This window comes from Ailuropoda melanoleuca, chromosome 11 (genome assembly GCF_002007445.2).
Source record: "Ailuropoda melanoleuca isolate Jingjing chromosome 11, ASM200744v2, whole genome shotgun sequence".
Lineage (NCBI taxonomy): Eukaryota > Metazoa > Chordata > Mammalia > Carnivora > Ursidae > Ailuropoda > Ailuropoda melanoleuca.
The window spans coordinates 90475985-90493064 of record NC_048228.1 but is presented as its reverse complement, the minus strand read 5'-3'; the positions used below and the strand labels follow the sequence as shown (position 1 = coordinate 90493064).

The 17080-nt window shown below is 46.1% G+C and overlaps 1 protein-coding gene and 1 long non-coding RNA gene across 2 annotated transcripts in view; one reads left to right on the top strand and one right to left on the bottom strand.

Annotated features, from left to right (window-relative positions):
• SEL1L3 (SEL1L family member 3) overlaps window positions 1-17080 on the bottom strand; it is a 104947-nt gene that overhangs the window by 75347 nt on the left and 12520 nt on the right. Inside the window, exons 2-5 of the mRNA XM_034671995.1 lie at window positions 15412-15982; window positions 4462-4588; window positions 2701-2822; window positions 2499-2614 (exon numbers count right to left, since the gene is read on the bottom strand). Of these exons, the coding sequence (XP_034527886.1) occupies window positions 2499-2614; window positions 2701-2822; window positions 4462-4588; window positions 15412-15685 (639 nt within the window). The 5' untranslated portion in view covers window positions 15686-15982. The remainder of the gene's footprint in view (window positions 1-2498; window positions 2615-2700; window positions 2823-4461; window positions 4589-15411; window positions 15983-17080) is intronic.
• On the top strand, window positions 11648-12319 carry LOC109490432. The gene is made up of 2 exons (XR_002143768.2): window positions 11648-11960; window positions 12109-12319. It is a non-coding gene; the product is annotated as an uncharacterized LOC109490432 (long non-coding RNA).

Genomic DNA, 17080 nt, shown 5'->3' with positions numbered 1-17080 from the left:
CACTTCCAAGCTACAAGCCACAGCTTTGCTTGGTGCACTTGGGCTCAAAAGTTTGTTGCATAGGAAGAGAAGGAAATGTGTAAGATGCTACAAGGGGTTTATGAAATTTTACTTTGATTCCATGAGAGCCTTGAGGGGAGAAGCAAGTGGGCGCTGAGCATTCTTCATGCGCTCTGTTTCCCACTCTCCTTCCCTAAGCGGGGAGAATCGTCACTGCCATTTCGACTGTGACAATGTTTTTGTTGATAATGTTGTTAGCTGTCACGCACTCTTCTCATGTCTTGGGCGGCTACTACGACATAAGCCCCTGGAGCTAAGGGGCTCCTTCTCCCCCCACCCCCCAGTGCTAGCACAGAGCAAAGGTTTAGGAAACATGTGCTGAGCTAACGAGGGTCTCAAAGGTATGGCTACAACACTGTGTCTACGAGAAACAAACTAACACATAAACACCAACCCAATTCATCCGTATGCAACATGTTGGCTCAGAGAAGAAAATGACTCCAATCAGTTGTTTCTCTAAACCAACCCCTGGCTTTAAGTCTCTTGTCCATTTAGTCAAAGCAATGAGTATGGTAGTCCCACCACAGAGGCGGATGTCATGTAGAAAAACAATAATACTGTTTTGGGGACCTATAGATATATCAGAAAGATGAGATAGGATGGAAAGAAAGTAGGACAGAAGGCAAAAGTCTACCAAAAAATCAAAAACAAAAACAAATAACAAAAAACACCCCAGCCCTACTTCTTTTTTCTTTCCACCCCATCTGCCCTTTCTAATCCTTACCCTACCGTGTACTCGGCTAAATTCAATTCATCTCTTTAATTAAAGGACTACTTTGATTTACTCTTCTCCGGCTCGAAAATCTTCCATGACACCCTGCCACCTTGCAAATAGAAATCCAGATCCCTTGTTATTCAAGATTGTCCACATTCTGGGGCGCCTGGGTGGCACAGCGGTTAAGCGTCTGCCTTCGGCTCAGGGCGTGATCCCGGTGTTATGGGATCGAGCCCCACGTCAGGCTCCTCTGCTATGAGCCTGCCTCTTCCTCTCCCACTCCCCCTGCTTGTGTTCCCTCTCTCGCTGGCTGTCTCTATCTCTGTCGAATAAATAAATAAAATCTTAAAAAAAAAAAAAAAAAAAAGATTGTCCACATTCTAGCCCTAAAGACATTTTTTTCTTTTATTAGATTTCTACAGTCTGCAAATTTCCAGTCCCACCTGGTTTATCTGCCAACCCCCAATGATGTGCTAAAATGTTCCCCCCTCTCCTCTCCATCTCAATTCCACCCAATCCGTAGGAATCTTCTCTGTGAAGCCTCCCCCGAGCACCCCGGCATGAAGTGCTACCTCTCTTCCCAGAGTCAGTATGAATCATTTGGTGATTAAGCTCTCCTTATGACATCCCTTCACCTCCTTAATGCTTCTCCCATAAATAGTCGATAAGCTCCGTGAGCAAAGAGCCTTGCATACATAAGGTGCAAAATAAATCTATGATTTGCTCTGTAAATGACACAGAGTACCGAGCTGACCTTCACCTTTGGAGCAAGCAGGAACCAAGCTATAATGCCATCAGAATCCTTATATAAATGGGAAGCTGGACCACAGACCACAGCTAGGTCACCTCACATTGTTAAGGAACGCAACAAACATACAAAAAAATCCCAGCTAACCTTTTACAGACTCTTCTTAGGGAGGCAACAAGGATTGACCTGATTTCTTTTCTCTCCAGGAAAAGGAACTGTGATAAAGCCAAGCCCCAAGGGAAGCCTGTGTATTATCTAATACATAAGACAAACAACACGTCCCTTCCACTTTTGTTACCGGAAAATCACAAATCAATAAGAAAAGCTGATGAGGAAGTAAAGGAACGAGAAAAAAAGTAGCTCGTCGCCATCAAGTATATTGAGAAATGGAATGGTCTTCAATTATAACAACAGATTTGCCATAATCCATAAAATCTGTGTTATGAGAGTTTGAAACAGTTATGTGCGCTGTTTTATAGTACAAAGCAGATAAATCCCCTCTGTCCCACTGGAATGATCACTTAGGTTTGTTGGTTATTATTTGTTTAATGCCAAACGTCAGCAATTGTGTAACTGCCAAAAACAGTCAAACCATTTCTTGGCTGAACTAACCAATAAATTTCCTGTAAAAAAAAAAGTCATAGATCTGATAACACTATATAAACATGACCGATGGTGTTTTAACATTTATCTCCACAAAGCCTATCTCCCTCAGGGGGAAAAAACCCTGAATTGCTCAGATAATTGTGGACATAGAGCAGGCTATATTATTTACTCATTCACAATATGGTCGAAAGAAGCACTTTAGAAGTTAATTAAATGGGATGGGATTCTTATGATTTAAACTTCCATCTATAAAAGTTTGATTGAAGAAGCGTTGAGTTGTAAAGAGTTTGTCATTTAGGACAAATTTGCTCTTGCGGACATCCTTGCTCCCTGCAACGAAGGGATTCACGAAGCATGCGCACAGATTACCTGGCCTCCGCTGAAAGAGATATCCAGTCGAACCCACTCCTTCAGAGGCATGGTGAATTTTGTTTTCACAGCAAGGTCTTCTCCTTTGACAAGATGCATTTGAATATGCAAGTGGCCTACAAGGAAAAGGAAAGCTCGTGAAATACGACAAAAAAATACTGAGAAGGGCAGTATCATTTTAAAGGTTCCATTTCATACTTACCCTCTTCTGTAAGAAATACAGACGGTGTGCCATACATCTCATTAGAATCAACAAAGTACAGAATCCCACAGAGATTGGCCTTGCAATAATGGAGTAAATAAAGCCACAATGAAACAGTAAACCTACAAGAGTGAGGAGAAAAAAAAAATCTGCAGATTGATATCATCCAAGAATAGGTAATTATAGTTAACAATGACCAAGTAAATTGCTTTCTTTGCAATGAAGGGATGAATTTGCCTTCGTGTTCATCATGGGAGATCAGCTTGCAAAGCTTGATTTTTGAGACAAAGGAGGTAGTTACAGTAACTGTGAGAGATAGGAGTTAAGAATCATTGTACAAAACTAGCAGATAGATTGTACCTTGCACCAAAAACTGTTTCTGTGCCTCTTGGAGACTCTCCCATGCCTGCCATCTGAATTCTTGACTGAGGTTTAGAAAGCCAGACGTAAAACATAAATCTGGATTTTAGTAAGAGGTGATTTGATAAGAAGCTATTTTAATTTCAATGATTAAAAGAAAAAAACATAATTAGGGCTTTTTGAGCAATTTTGTTTCCTTCCAAGAGAAAAGCCTTAAGGTAGAACAGTGTCGTAATCTGCAAATGGCATCGCTATATGGTAATTGGGACACGTAGATACTATTTTAATGCACACTTAGGTGGTTCGGGATCACAGTTCCGGCTGACCCATATGGAACAACTAATCTAATTGTTCCATTTCTGGACCGGGGCTATTTTAGTTGAAAAAAGTATTGTACATCTGTGATTTATGAGGTGAGAATAAAATAACAGTAGTCAACTTAACTAGGACACATTTAGGCAAGATGTGGGATCCATCCATCACTCAGCAAATATTTGCTGAACACTTGCTCGACGCCACACATCGTGTTAGTGACCAGCAGTTCAAAGATGGGGAGCCGGGCGTAACTGCGTTTTGCAGGTAAAACAGGAATCAAGGTCAAAACAAATGCACAGAGTTCTCGCCATGACCCCCAGGAAGCAATTCACAGTTTCGGTTAAAGTGGCCATGGCCCTGGGTTCTTTGGGGAGATATCCAAACAAGTCCTTTAGAATTTTCTGGGCTTTCTAATCTGGCCTCAGAATCTGTTGGTAAGATATGCAAACAGATGGTGCCACACAGCTCCCTCCTGACCCACCCAGCTGAGCAAGCTCATGAAGATAAGTTATTACAAGGAAGCTTAGCAAGAACATACGCTCAGTAAAGTGACTCAAGATCTTTCTACAGCCAGCAGCATGGGAAGAATTAAATCACTCTGCTAAATCCATCCGGTCTGAGGTGAACCAGGAACTGTTTTCAGCATCTTCAATTCAGCAGAAGGAAAAAAATATATCTGGGTTTTGCTGGAATCAATGGAGGAGATCAGAAATTGTGAGATTTCAAGCAGCTCATCCAATCTTTTAAGACCGAAAAAGCAAAGCGAAGGCAGCGAGCAGTGTGTGCTGGCTGTGGCTGGCTGCCCCCGAAAGCTTGCAAGGCCCTGGGCTCCCGCACCTTGCTCCCCTGCTCGTGTCATCCCTGGGACTGACCCAGAAAGTCCCAGGCAGACTGAGGACTTTTAACGGCAAGAATAATTCAAGAATGCTTTGGACCACAAATTCTGTGTAAGCTGTGTGGATCTCCCCATTTTTCCGAAACATATGACCACGGTGTGTCCTCCTAAAGAGATTCCACTAGCCTTCCCTGGTCTTCAGATTCAACAGAGTACGGCCCCACCCGCTCCCATTATCTGCCCATTCTTACACTGGGTAATCTATCCGCTGGCGTCGGGTGGCCTCCAGCTCTCGGTTGTGAAACCTCGGGAACTTCTTCACAATGCCTGTGTTTTCTCCACTGGAGGCATAGAGAAAGCCCAGGAGGGTGACCACATCTGCGAACAGCAAGACGGCTGCCTTTCAATTATCTCCAGAAAAGCACTGCTTCCCCAATCACATTCTTCCTAGAACCCTCTGCCTAGCTCCAGTCAAACAGTTACAAGGGAGTGTCTGAAAATATTAGCAAACATTTATTGAACACTGATTATATGCCGGGTGCCTGCTAAGTCCTTTACAGAGAGCTGTCTCAATTTGTGTTCACAGCAACCCCGTAAAGGAGATTGTAGGATGAGTTCCAATATACAGATGAAAAGGTCAAGGCACAGAGGTAAGAGAACTCACCGAAGGTCACAGCTAAGAGGCAGAGCCAGATTTGATGTTCAAGCTCGGGCTGTAGGTCCTTAAACCATTTCACATCCTGCCCTTCCAGGGCTAAGGAAAACATTTGCAATTTGTGCAACAATAGTAACAGTTATCACCTGAGTAGCCCTCGATACCATCCACACTGCTCTAAGTAGGTCTATATCTCATTTAGCTAGCTAGCTACCTAGAAAGAGAGATTCGTTTAATCTCATTATTATTCCCATTCTACAGATAAGGAAATGGAGGTACAACTGCCAAAATGGTAGCTAATGTTTCTATAACACAGAATATGACAGGCAAGGTGCTAAGCATACCATTCCAGGAGGAATCTCATTTAATTTCACAACCGTCTGTGAAACGGGTGCTATTGTTATCCCCATTCAACAGATGAGAAAACTGAGCCCTAGAGAGGATTGAATACGAACAGGTGGAGCTGGGACTCAAACTCAGGCAGCTCGGTTTCAGAATCCATGCTCTTAGAAGTGCACAAGTTTTTCTCTTCTGTGCAGACTTTCCAATATACTCCACACATTACCCTATGCAAAAATGACCAACCAAACCCCTTAAATCCAGGGAGTTTTCCACTTTATTTTACAAATGTGGGAGAATTCTGTGGCTCTGGAGAAGATAGGGGTGTCCTTAACACGTCTTCAAAGGAGAACCGAGTTAGCTCATCTGTATTTAATACCTACTGCTTTAAACGAGGCCAGAATGAATTTTTTTTTAATTTTCTATACCCATCCCCCCTTCGAAGAAAAAAAAATCACTGAATTCAACCAAGGAATAAAGAACCTTTTCTCTTTCTTAAAATGCTCTTTGGTTTAAATGTCTGTGGTTAAACGGTGGAAATCTGGGGCGCCTGGGTGGCACAGTGGTTAAGCATCTGCCTTCGGCTCAGGGCGTGATCCCGGCGTTATGGGATCGAGCCCCACATCAGGCTCCTCTACTGTGAGCCTGCTTCTTCCTCTCCCACTCCCCCTGCTTGTGTTCCCTCTCTCGCTGGCTGTCTCTATCTCTGTCAAATAAATAAATAAAATCTTTAAAAAAATAAATAAATAAATGGTGAAAATCTTCTATCTTCCTGGGCTTCCTGGAAAGGGAAGAGTTAACTTCTGTGCAAGTCACCAAATGCCTCTATTGGCACAAATTATGGAAGCCTCAGCCTGGGATACTGGAGACCCCAGCTCTCATTCCTCAATGGAGAGAAATGTCTTATTATAGAGAGAGGTACTTCTGGTTCATTAAAACTTAGAAACCACAAGAGCAAAGTGTTCATAATCTCAGACCCCTATGAGTACATCTAATAGAATTAAATAAAATAGAGCCAAATCGTCCCCAATGTCCACAAATCTCCCTGTTTGGTGAGAGGTAGAGAGGCATTTGAAGATTCAGAAGGATAGAGTTATCAATTCCAACAGAAACAGTGCAAACTTTTTTTTTTCTTTACAACTTGAGCTCAATTTGGGGATGCTAGTCTTGCTGGTCTATTACAGGGATGGGTAGGGGGGATTAGAAATGGAAATACTGCAAGGGTGTCTTGGGAATCCAGGGAGAAAATCACCAAGTGGTTGCTGTCAGCCCAACCTTGGTTTGGCTTCCACTGTGTGGAGTGGAACATAAAAGACCAGATGGCCACGTTAGCCCCCAGGAGGCCTTCTGCTAGTGATTGCTGTAGAGTTACCTAGTGTGCAGTAGAAACATTTATCAAAAGGAGCAGGATTTGATTCTGTCCAACCTGACTCCAGTAAAAGGAGGCTTCATAAAGAGGTTTCCAAAGTGAAAGGAGTTAAAAGTCAATGCTGATGAGCCTCTCCTTTATCCACGGATCAAAGTAAAGCGGGTTGAGCAGGAGAACTTGCAGCAAAAGATGTGGAAGAAAAAATCTAAGACCGAAAGATCTAAAATAAATTTTACAAAAACACATACGTTTTGTACCCAACAAAACCAAAGGGATGGTGGCTTTCTTGTAAAATCTGCAGCTTGAAGAGTTCTATGACTTGGAGTTCTACTGCAATTTTCCTTCAGTGTAATATTGCCTTCCCATTTAGTCAGAAATAATAAGAATAAAATTTCAGAGCAGGAATGGATGTTAGAATTCAGCTAGCCCAGGATAACATATAGGCTTGTTTTCTATTAAGGGACTGTGGCTGCTTGGAACACTATGCTTGATTAGTGATGGCTGTCATGGGCACTAGAACGGGGAGTAACAGCACATGTGTCATTCCCTATGAAAGAATTTACAGGTAGAAAAACTTAAGTCCAAAGTTTAGGTCCAAAGAGGTGAAGAGACTTGTCCAGTTTCCTCTAGAATGTAAACCCCAAGAGAACAGGGATATTACTTCAGTCATTACCCCATCCCTAGAGCCCAGAACAGTGCCCAACACTTGATAGAAGCACCACAAATACTAAGGGAATGAATGAATGAATGAATGAATGGGCACAGTATGGCCAAGTCAGGATCTGAACCTGCCTCTCTCTAACTCAACTTTTTTCACAATTCTATAATGTGTCCCATGGGCCCAAATCAGATCAGTTTCTCTTCCTCCAGACCCTTTCCTCAAATCCTTTTCTCTGGCTAATCTTGAATGTAGACATTAGGTAGGAAAAAGTCATCATCACGACAAACATAAAATACCAGGAAGACAGTTCAGATTTAGAACTCACCACCTTGACTGTTTTTGTCTGTTTTATTTCCTCAAATTTCAGAGCAAAAAGAGGCATTGGATTTTGTATGGCACGAACTCCTTCATTTGGAGACAAGAAAAATGTTAGTGTCTCACTGAAGCCTGCATGGCTAATAAGAGATGCAGGAATGAGTCAAAGCTGGTCTCCCACTACGAACCCATGGGCTTCTTATTAAACCACATCACAACTCACAGGTCTTCCCAAAGAGACGGGTGTTGCCTTGACCCTCCAGGAACCCCCCAACACTACCCATCCAGCCTCTCCTTCAAGGTAGAGCTTGGCTCAGCAAGGGCCTCCCTCACCATCTTGCTTCAGCACTACGGCTAGCGCCTACAGAGCCTGACCAGGAGACCCCGGCTGATATTGGTTGTTAAATACTTTGAACATCACCTCTGAGCGGAGTGGGTGGGGTTGGTCATGTAGTCCATTCTGCAGGTCAGCAGAGTGATCAGAGCCCTGACATGGACACCTGCTCTGGAGACAGTCCCATTTCCAGGTAACAAAACCCTACTCGGGACATACTTCAAACACAACCACAACGGTGCAGCTGAGACCTCAGCCCATTTGTGGAGAAGAGATAGTCTTGAGGCAAAAAAGCAACTGACTGTAAGTCTGCAAGTGGAAATAGGAGGAAAGGAAGCTAAGATGTTCCAACCTGGAGAAGGAAAGCTAGAGTGCAGGTAACTCAAGAGTGCTTTCCAAACGCAAGACATTAAAAGGCAGGAGTGTTCAGGTGTTTCATTTTCTTTAAAAACCAAAGCCTGAGAACTAAAACACAATTTTCTAGCAAGTATGATTTAGGTCAGAACCTCCCCCCAAAGGATACCAGGCAGTGAAGTGGGCGAGTAAGGAAGTCAGTGGAATATTCAATAGTAGGAGTGTTAAGAATAAAATAAATTTCACTCCCAGGAATTTATCCTGCGAACATCCTTGTAGGTGTGCACAAAGATACATGTACAGGGATGTTCGGTAAAAGACTAGGAAATGACCTGCGTGACCGTCAGCAGGGGACAGGTGAAATAAATTATGGGCTGTCAGGCAACCTGATGCTAAGCAGCTACGGGGAAGAATGGGGTCGTGTGGCATACTCTGCTACAGAGAAATCTCAGCCGTGCTGTTAACGAGTGCGGGACAGAGTTTACAGTGTCTTCCCATGTGTGAATGAAGAGAGCAGCTCTCCGCTCAATGCCTATAGGAGCAGAGAACATTTCTGGAAGGAGACACAAGAAGCTAGTGTGAGTGAGTTTGCCTCTAGGGAAAGGACGAGAACACAGGGTAGGTGGGAACTCGCTCTTCCTCCAATCCCTTTTACACTATATGAATTTTTTTTTTTTTTTACCAGGTACATGTATGCCTTTTTAGGCTAAAAAAAGCAGAGAACAAAGTCTGAGCCTTCCCGTGCAGGCGGGGAGCAGGGGCCAGCCACGTTCAGAGGGCCTCCCCGCCCTGGGCCTCTGGGGCTATTCAATCTGCTTCAAAGAGACAAAGTCCAGTGGGTGAGGAAAACAGGATGATTCACATCAGTAAAAATCCAACTTAAAAAAAGAGTATTCCTTCTAGTTTAGAAGCTGCGTTAGGGCTGTATTAGCATATTTCAGAGAGGCGGCAGAGCAAAGCTTGGACTCCCATGAAACAAGCTGAACCTCGGTTTTCTCCTCTGAAAAGAAAGGATGAGAATAATACTCTTTCCCATGGGACTATTATGAGGATTAAATGAAACAATGTGCACGGAAAAAGTGTTCTTAAAATCATAAAGGGCCATGCAGATGAGAGGCATTAATTGGTGTTATTACTGAGAAATTCAGACCACCGTGATTAACTGGAGGGAAAAAAAGAACTAAGTCTCTCTCTCTCTCTCTCTTTTAATAAAAGTGCCAGATACATACTTCTCATAGTTATAAACAGTATCATCATGTCATTGACTTAAACAGTCTCACTGCATCAACTGGTATTTGCACAGAGACAGGTAAAGCCTGCCTCCCCTCTCTGACTTAGCCCTTCCGTGACTTTGTTGTACTGGAATTTTGTTATAAGAAATCACCCTTCGAATCCATTGGATCTGAAGATGAGACTGGATTTTTGGCGAAAGGAAGAGAGAGTGGAAAAGAAGGAAGCTGCCATGTTCTCCCGTTTCTCACCTAAGCGGGGAGACCAGAAAAAGGTTCATATAGGTGGATAGCAGGGCAGAACGTTTAATACACCTCAGCATGGCATTTCAGAGCCTTCAGAGTGTGGCCCCCAACCTGCTCTTCCAGTCTAATTTCCTGACTCGCCCAACTCACACCTGAGATTCTACCTGGGTGAACAAACAGAGCCCGCGGCTGCTACTCTGCATTTCCACCCTTGCCAGAGGCTGGTCATCGATCTGCCTGCCTCTCCTCACTGGGCTCACACTCAGCCTCAGAATCCTTCTCAACCCCATGCTCTAGGTGGCCACCCCAATCCCTCTGAGCTGGCGTGCAAGATGAAACCTGCCGCCCCTCCCATCAAGAGCCGCAGGTGCGGTGCCGTTCTGCCATTAGGCTGCATTTTCTCCTCTGTCCGCCGTGGTTCTTGCTTCCCCTTCTGCCTGGATGCCCTTCCCCCTACTCCTTTTCTGACTGTGAAAACTCTACTCATCCTTCAAGTCTCTGTTCAAAAGTCACCTCCTCCATGAAAAAAGCAAAGCTCTGAACACATAAAGACGGCTTGGTAACATTTTTCAATGAATAAATGACTTCAGATAAATAAATAAAGAGTTTCATGACATCCTTCAGCAGTATAGGCTAATACTTAGGTGTGGGGTTTGGGAACCAAACTACCTGGGTTCAAGTCTCAGCTCTATCATGAAGAGCTGTGTGACCTTAGATAAGTCACTCTACCTCTCTGAGTCAGTTTCCTCTTCTGTAAATATGACAGTAAGGTGCTGGGCAGATTCAATGAGATACATAGAGCACTTAGCACAGAGTCTAACACATGGGGAGCACTCATGACAAAAAGTAGCTGTTACTATCGGTAGCTGATTTTCGTCCCCCTTGAGCACCTAAAGACAGAGGGGACCATGTCTGCATCTTCTAGCCTCCAGACTTAGTAAAGAAATGGATACACGGTAGATGCTCAATGTTCTTTGTTTAGTTGACTTGAGCATGATACACATTGTATGGGGAGACACCTAACAACAGACGGCTGGGGAAGGCCAGAGGGTAGAGAGTTAATTTCTGATTGTGGGGATGAAAAAAGAAAAAAGAAAAGAGAAGGGAAGGGAAGGGAAGGGAAGGGAAGGGAAGGGAAGGGAAGGGAAGGGCAGGGCAGAGCTTTGGGGGGTGGGCAGGGGAAGAGTGGAAATCTGAGCCAGCTACCGAAATATGGGTATGATTTTGCCACGTGGTGTGGCAGTGGGGAGCAAGTACTGGGGGCAGTGGGGAGGCCTATTCCCTGTAAAAGGAATCGATTAAGTCAAGGCAGGGCATGGGGAATCCCAGACTCAAACTGCGAGGGTAGGGCAAAGGAGGGCTTGTGTGCGGTTGCAAAGGAGAACCACTGAGCAAGAGATCGCATCCTTTTTTTTTTTTTAATGATTTTTTATTATATTATGTTAGTCACCATACAGTACATCCCCGGATTCTGATGTAAAGTTCGATGCTTCATTAGTTGCGTATAACAGCCAGTGCACCATGCAATACGTGCCCTCCTTACTACCCATCACCGAGATCGCATCCTTAACCAGTACAGCCCAGATGGGCTCTCCCCGGCAGCTGCGGTGTGTGTGCAAGCCTCGGGAAGGCACACAGCCGCCCCCTACCCCTCTGTGCTCCCTAATGTGGCAACACAGCTGTGTGAGGATGTCACCGTGTGATGGTCACACACAGGCGTATGAGTAAAAGGTCCTTGCCCCTTGGCGAAGAGCATTCATTGCTCAATTCACGTACAGTCACTGCATGCCTGCCGCGTGCTAGGAGCTGTGGTGGCGGGCACCGCACAAAACAAGGCAGGATCTTGGCATCATGGAGCTTGCGTCCTGGTCCAGAAACACACAACCCGCAAAAAAGCCATGACGCATATTTAATTACAATGTCTGGTGACGATGAGGCTGCAGGAAAATAAAGACAGATGACAACGGGGTGGGAGTGGCAGGGGTGGGGCTGCCATCTGAGATAAAGTGGTCAGGGAAATCTCTGCTGAGATGACAGTAGCGCAGAGGCAGGACAGAAGGGAGCAAGCCATGTAGGGGAAGGGAGCAGTCACATAAGTGTCCCAAAGGGAGAATGAACTTGGTCAGCTCAAGGAGAAGCCGGCGGGCCCGTGTGGCTGGAGCAGGTAGACAAGGGGGAGTGTGGCAGGAGAAGCGGCAGGACAGAGACAGGAACAGGAAGAGGACAGGGATCCCCAGCACAGGCCACAGTAAGGGGGCTCTTATTTTGGGGGCGGGGGGGCTCTTCCTCACCGCAATGGGAGGAACCGCCTGCAAAGGGTGGGGGTGGGGAGATGGGACCTGCCCACACTGGCTGCCCTGTGGGGAATAAGGGCAAAGCCAGGGGGCCGTTTGCAGGCCGTGACATCCGCCAATATGACAGCAATACATGCAGTGAGCCACGACTGAGTATGCAACGTCATCTGAAGATGGAGGCCACGGCCCCCGCTGACCTCTCACAGGAGGACAGGCAGGAGGAGCAGTCCGGGTGGGCCCAGAGGTGTTGCCTGCCTGGTGGATTTCTTTTTCTCCATGAGTTCATGCGTGAGTCAGGCACACGTGTAACAGGTGAGGGACGACCGCAAATGCCCAGTCCCCTCCCCCCAGGAAATGGACAACAAGTGTAGCCGCAGGTGCACGGTGCCTGGTCACCTATGGCCCACGCGCCCAGAATGCAGCAGGAACAGGTGCACCTGCTGGCCACGTGGCCAAGCCTGGACACACACAAGTCCTGAAAGGCTGCTGACTTCTGGTCTGGGGTAGGTTTTCTCAGTAGGGCGGGACAAGAGCCTGCTGCATGTCTACCAAAAATCAGAGCAACGGCCTGGCCTGGCACAGTCCAGGCAAAGGAGATAAACTGCCGGGTGTGGGGGGAGGGGTATGTCAGGGTGCACACAGCCGCGCCCCCCCCCCCCCCCCCCGGCNAAACCTTTGATGGAGAGGCACTCTAACCATACAGAACAGCCCCGTGCATGGGGACTCTGGTTCTCTCTCTTTATAAAGGAAAAAGAAAATGAAAGCAAGTCAGAGGGTGCTTCAGCTCAGACGTGGAGCCCTCGTAGGACACCAGGCACTCCACACAGAAAACGTTCCCCCACCCCCGACACCGGCGCTGGCTGCAGACTGCAAGGGGACCAGGCATGAAAGGCACCCCCTCGGCTCCCTAATGCTGTCTTGTTGTTCTGACTTGACCCTTGTTCATCAAGAGCCGAATAGAGAAGCCCCTGCTACGAGCAAGCCAGAGGCCTGGCCCCCTTCCATCGCACAGGCATATCAAGAACAGAGGTCGTGGACACTTTCCATAGGGCTGCTGCACACGCTCTTTTGATTCCTCTTCTAAAGACAGGGAGAGGAAACGTTCCCCTTTTGGGTGAACACATCACAGCCACGCACACAGAGCCGGCTTTGAGAGTGCATGGAGCAGCCCAGCCCCCATGTGCGGCGACTTTAATGATTAGAAAAGGTTTTCCTCTGCATTACGCTTTTATTAGCTTGCTTCTCACCCCAAAAGTAATGCTCGGAAGAAGGTGGGGAGAAAAATCCCACTGCGCTATTCTGAAGCTCAGTGAATATGGGAAGGAACAACAAAAGGAAGGAAAGGTGGTTTACATTTTAAGGGTATGTGCGGGCGCTCTAAGACCTCAGCCAGTTCATAAACGACTTCATTTGAAAACTTCCAGCTTGCAATTTAGTCATTCTTCAATGAGAAATATGGGATTTGCCACACATGAAATGGAATCATTACGCCCTGACAAAATCGAAGGCAAATCAAAACTGGCTGCATGTGCCTCGTGCGTCCTTCTTAATAAATTTGGTCTCCCCGTGGAAGGCATTCCAGAAGAGGCTAGGATGGGGCTCTGCCTGAGAGAAGGATGCACACCGATGATCAAAACGCAGGCAACTCAACTGTTTGAGACACTGAATTGCCCCCTGTCCTACTCCCAGCTCACGTACACACAGAAAAGGAACCTGCCTTCTCCCTCTCCGTATCTGTGTATAAAGCCCCACACAAACACGGAGTAGGCCAGCCTCAGAACAAGGCTATTCACAGCAAATGCAGGGTAGGAGTGCACAGAACTACACACACACAACAGCACATGTAAAAACTGCTGAATTCTGAACCAGGTCTGCAGTCTAGTTCAACAGTACTAGGTCCACGTCAGTTTCGTGGTCTTGCTAGCGTGCCACAGTTACGAAAGACCTCACCGTGAGGGGGCAGCTGGGGGAAGGATACGCAGGACTCTCTACCATTTTTATAACTTCTTGCAAATCTATAATTATTTCAAAATAAAGATTTTTTTTTTCAATGCCACATGTATTCGTTCTATGGCAAGTGGCCATGTATATATGGTTAAACAGATCTGTTAAGTTTCCCTTAGATACAGGGCTGTTTTGGGGTGGTCCCAGGAAATATTCGTCACCATTGCTTTCTCAGTGTTCTTAAGTCATCTTGCCCCCAAAGCAGTCCTCTTGAAGACCAGGAGGGGTCAGGCACCTCCCCAGAGAGGTCTGCTGTCACAGGACCATGGGGGTTGGGCCACAGCTACGCTAGATCGAAGTCCCACCAGCTCTGCCGCGGCTCCAGAGGTCCTGGAGCTTTAAGATGCATCAGAGTCATGGGAGTGTGTTTAAAGTGCTGATTTCAGGGCCCTACACGCCACAGATCCTGACTGAGTAGGGATGGACGGATGGATGGATGGGGCCTGGGAATCTGCATTGACAACAAGAGCCCTGTGTGATTCTGTCACAGCCGGCCCTGGGGCTACACTTCAGGAAACACTGTCAGGTTCCGGGTGAGTGCCCGGGAGCACGCCCAGGTTAGCTCCCCATTGCAGGACGAGCAGGAGAGCTGGCAGGCGCTCAGCACCCACACAGGAAGGTGTCCCTCATACCAGTGGAGGTGTACCTCCATACCAGAGATCTCCAACCCCGGTGCTTAAGGAAGAGCATGGAGACCTCCTGTACGGGTCCTTCAGCGGCTGTAACCATGCGGCTTTTAGGATAAAGTGCAGCGTTTGGACCCCATCATCATCGTGGCTACTTTTTGCTGAGTGCTGATTATATGTTGAGCAAATTACGTCTCATTTAATTTTCACAACATGGTTCTGAGGGAATTGTTATTTATCATCACTATTTTACAGATAAGAAAACTGAGGCTCCCAGAATTCCAAGATTATAAGGGAATGTAGAAAGTGGCAGAGTAAGGAGTTGAACCCAGGGGCTCTGGGCTGAAAACTACCACGTGATACCACCTTTGGCACGAAGGCTCCTCTGGTTCTCATCTCCTCTGGGTTAATACACTCCACTTTAAAATAACTGCCACTCAAAGGATTCATGAAGGGAGAGAGAGAGGAAGCTTTTCCCAGGGTCTGTTTTGGTGGTCTGTTTCACTCCTTTCCAACTTCAGACCCAAAGCTCTCAAGGTCCCTCCATGACCTCTGTGACTCTCCCATGCAGTCTATCCTCTCCTACTATTTCTTCTCTCTTTACCTTTTTACCCCCACCCCCTTTCTCCCCAAAGTCCTGAACTACAGACTTGGCGTGCCTGCCATTTTCCCCACCTCCCCCACTGCCAGTGTAAAAACCTTCTCCTGCCAGCCTCTCATGGTACAGGCTATCTGAAGAAAGGAGCATTAGGCTCCTTCAAGGCAAACGACCTACCAGTTTCAAGAGGACACTGGGGAATCTTGTTTGCCCGAAGGTTCCAAATATAATCCATGTTCCACTCAAGGCACACTTGATGATCTTTGAAAGGGCGTTCGAAAGGCGGGACCGTCTTTAGCAGAGTATAATTCTTCGCTACAGCATGCAGCAAATTTTCCTCCCATTTAACATTCAAGTCTCCGCCACCGTATTTGTGAGTAATCCAGGCGCGTAGTATCACCGCAGATACTGAAATGGAGTGTCTGATGAAATAATCATCTCTGTAAACCATGATGCTTGGAAATTTCACATGTACTATTTGTGTCCTGCTGGTGTGAAGATACTTCTCGTTCTTCCACCTTTTTTTGTACACAGGGATGCTACTTCTGAACTCCGATGAAACGACCGCTTCCAGATTGACAACACAAGGCTGGGAGCATAAGTACTCAACCGAGACTTCAGAAACATTGCGGACATTCCCTTCAAAGACGGTGAAATAAATAAAGTCTTTGTAAGCCACGCTCTGCTCGGCTTCGGGGGCCACTGACGTCGTCAGAGAAGTCTGCCTGCCCAAAGACGGCACAACGTTCTGGAAAGGAAAAAAAAGAAAGAAAGAAAGAAAGAAAGAAAGAAAGAAAGAAAGAAAGAAAGAAAGAGGTATAAAAAGTTGAAAAATCATCATATTAACAGCTATGTGAATCATTTTCCTGGGATAAAAAATATCCATCTACAGAAAGCACTGAATGTGGGACATAAAAGATGGCAAAACCACTCCCGAGCAATTAGAGGAAAACCAACACACACACACAGATGAAGATTAGGCCACATTTAACTCTCTCCCTGGACTCACTAGCATCTGCTGATCAAAATGGGACTTTCAAAGCTACGTGGCAATCATTCCAGAGTTGCCTTCCAAATGCAGGAGCTAGTTCACAACAAACCCAGGAGCGGTGAGCCTGCCTTAGGGTGAAAAAGAGATGAGCCAGCTTCAGACATTTCCAAACCATTGTCCTGACTTCAAATGGCAATCAGATGCAGCCAAATCAAAGGGTAGGAGAAGGGTTCAAAGTGCACCCGAGAGGGAACATGACAGGGATGCCAGCTTGGCCCCTCTTTCTCCCGTAAGTTCCGAGCCAGGACAAGCACGCGTGAGGGATGGACCAGCAGGAGGTTTCCACTGCTCCAAATCACACACAGGCAGGCCTGGACCACAGACTGTGTCGTCTGATTCTTCCACCATGGACGGTTCTACATGGGCCAAGAAAGATTTTAGCCCCGTGTTTATTTCTCTAGTTCTTTAAATACGAAGACCTCTTAAAATGGAAATCTCGGACGTTGGTCATGAGATCAAGGCAATGTTTTGAGCATAAGGCACTGATACATGGGTGCAAAGAGCTCTTCTAAATATAACTTTGTGATTCAGGCATCCAGAACACAAGAGTGGAAAGGTTACTTTGGACCACTTCACACCCATTAGTATGGCTATTATCCAAAAACAAAAACAAAACAAAAATAACAAGCATTAGCAGGAGGTAGAGAAACCGGACTCCTGGTGCATCGCTGGTGGGAACGTGAAATGGGGCAGCAGTTCTTCAAAAAATTAAACAACGATTTACCACGTGATGCAGCAATTCCACTTCTGGCTATAAACCCAAAATAGCTGAAAACAGGGCCTCGAAGAGATACG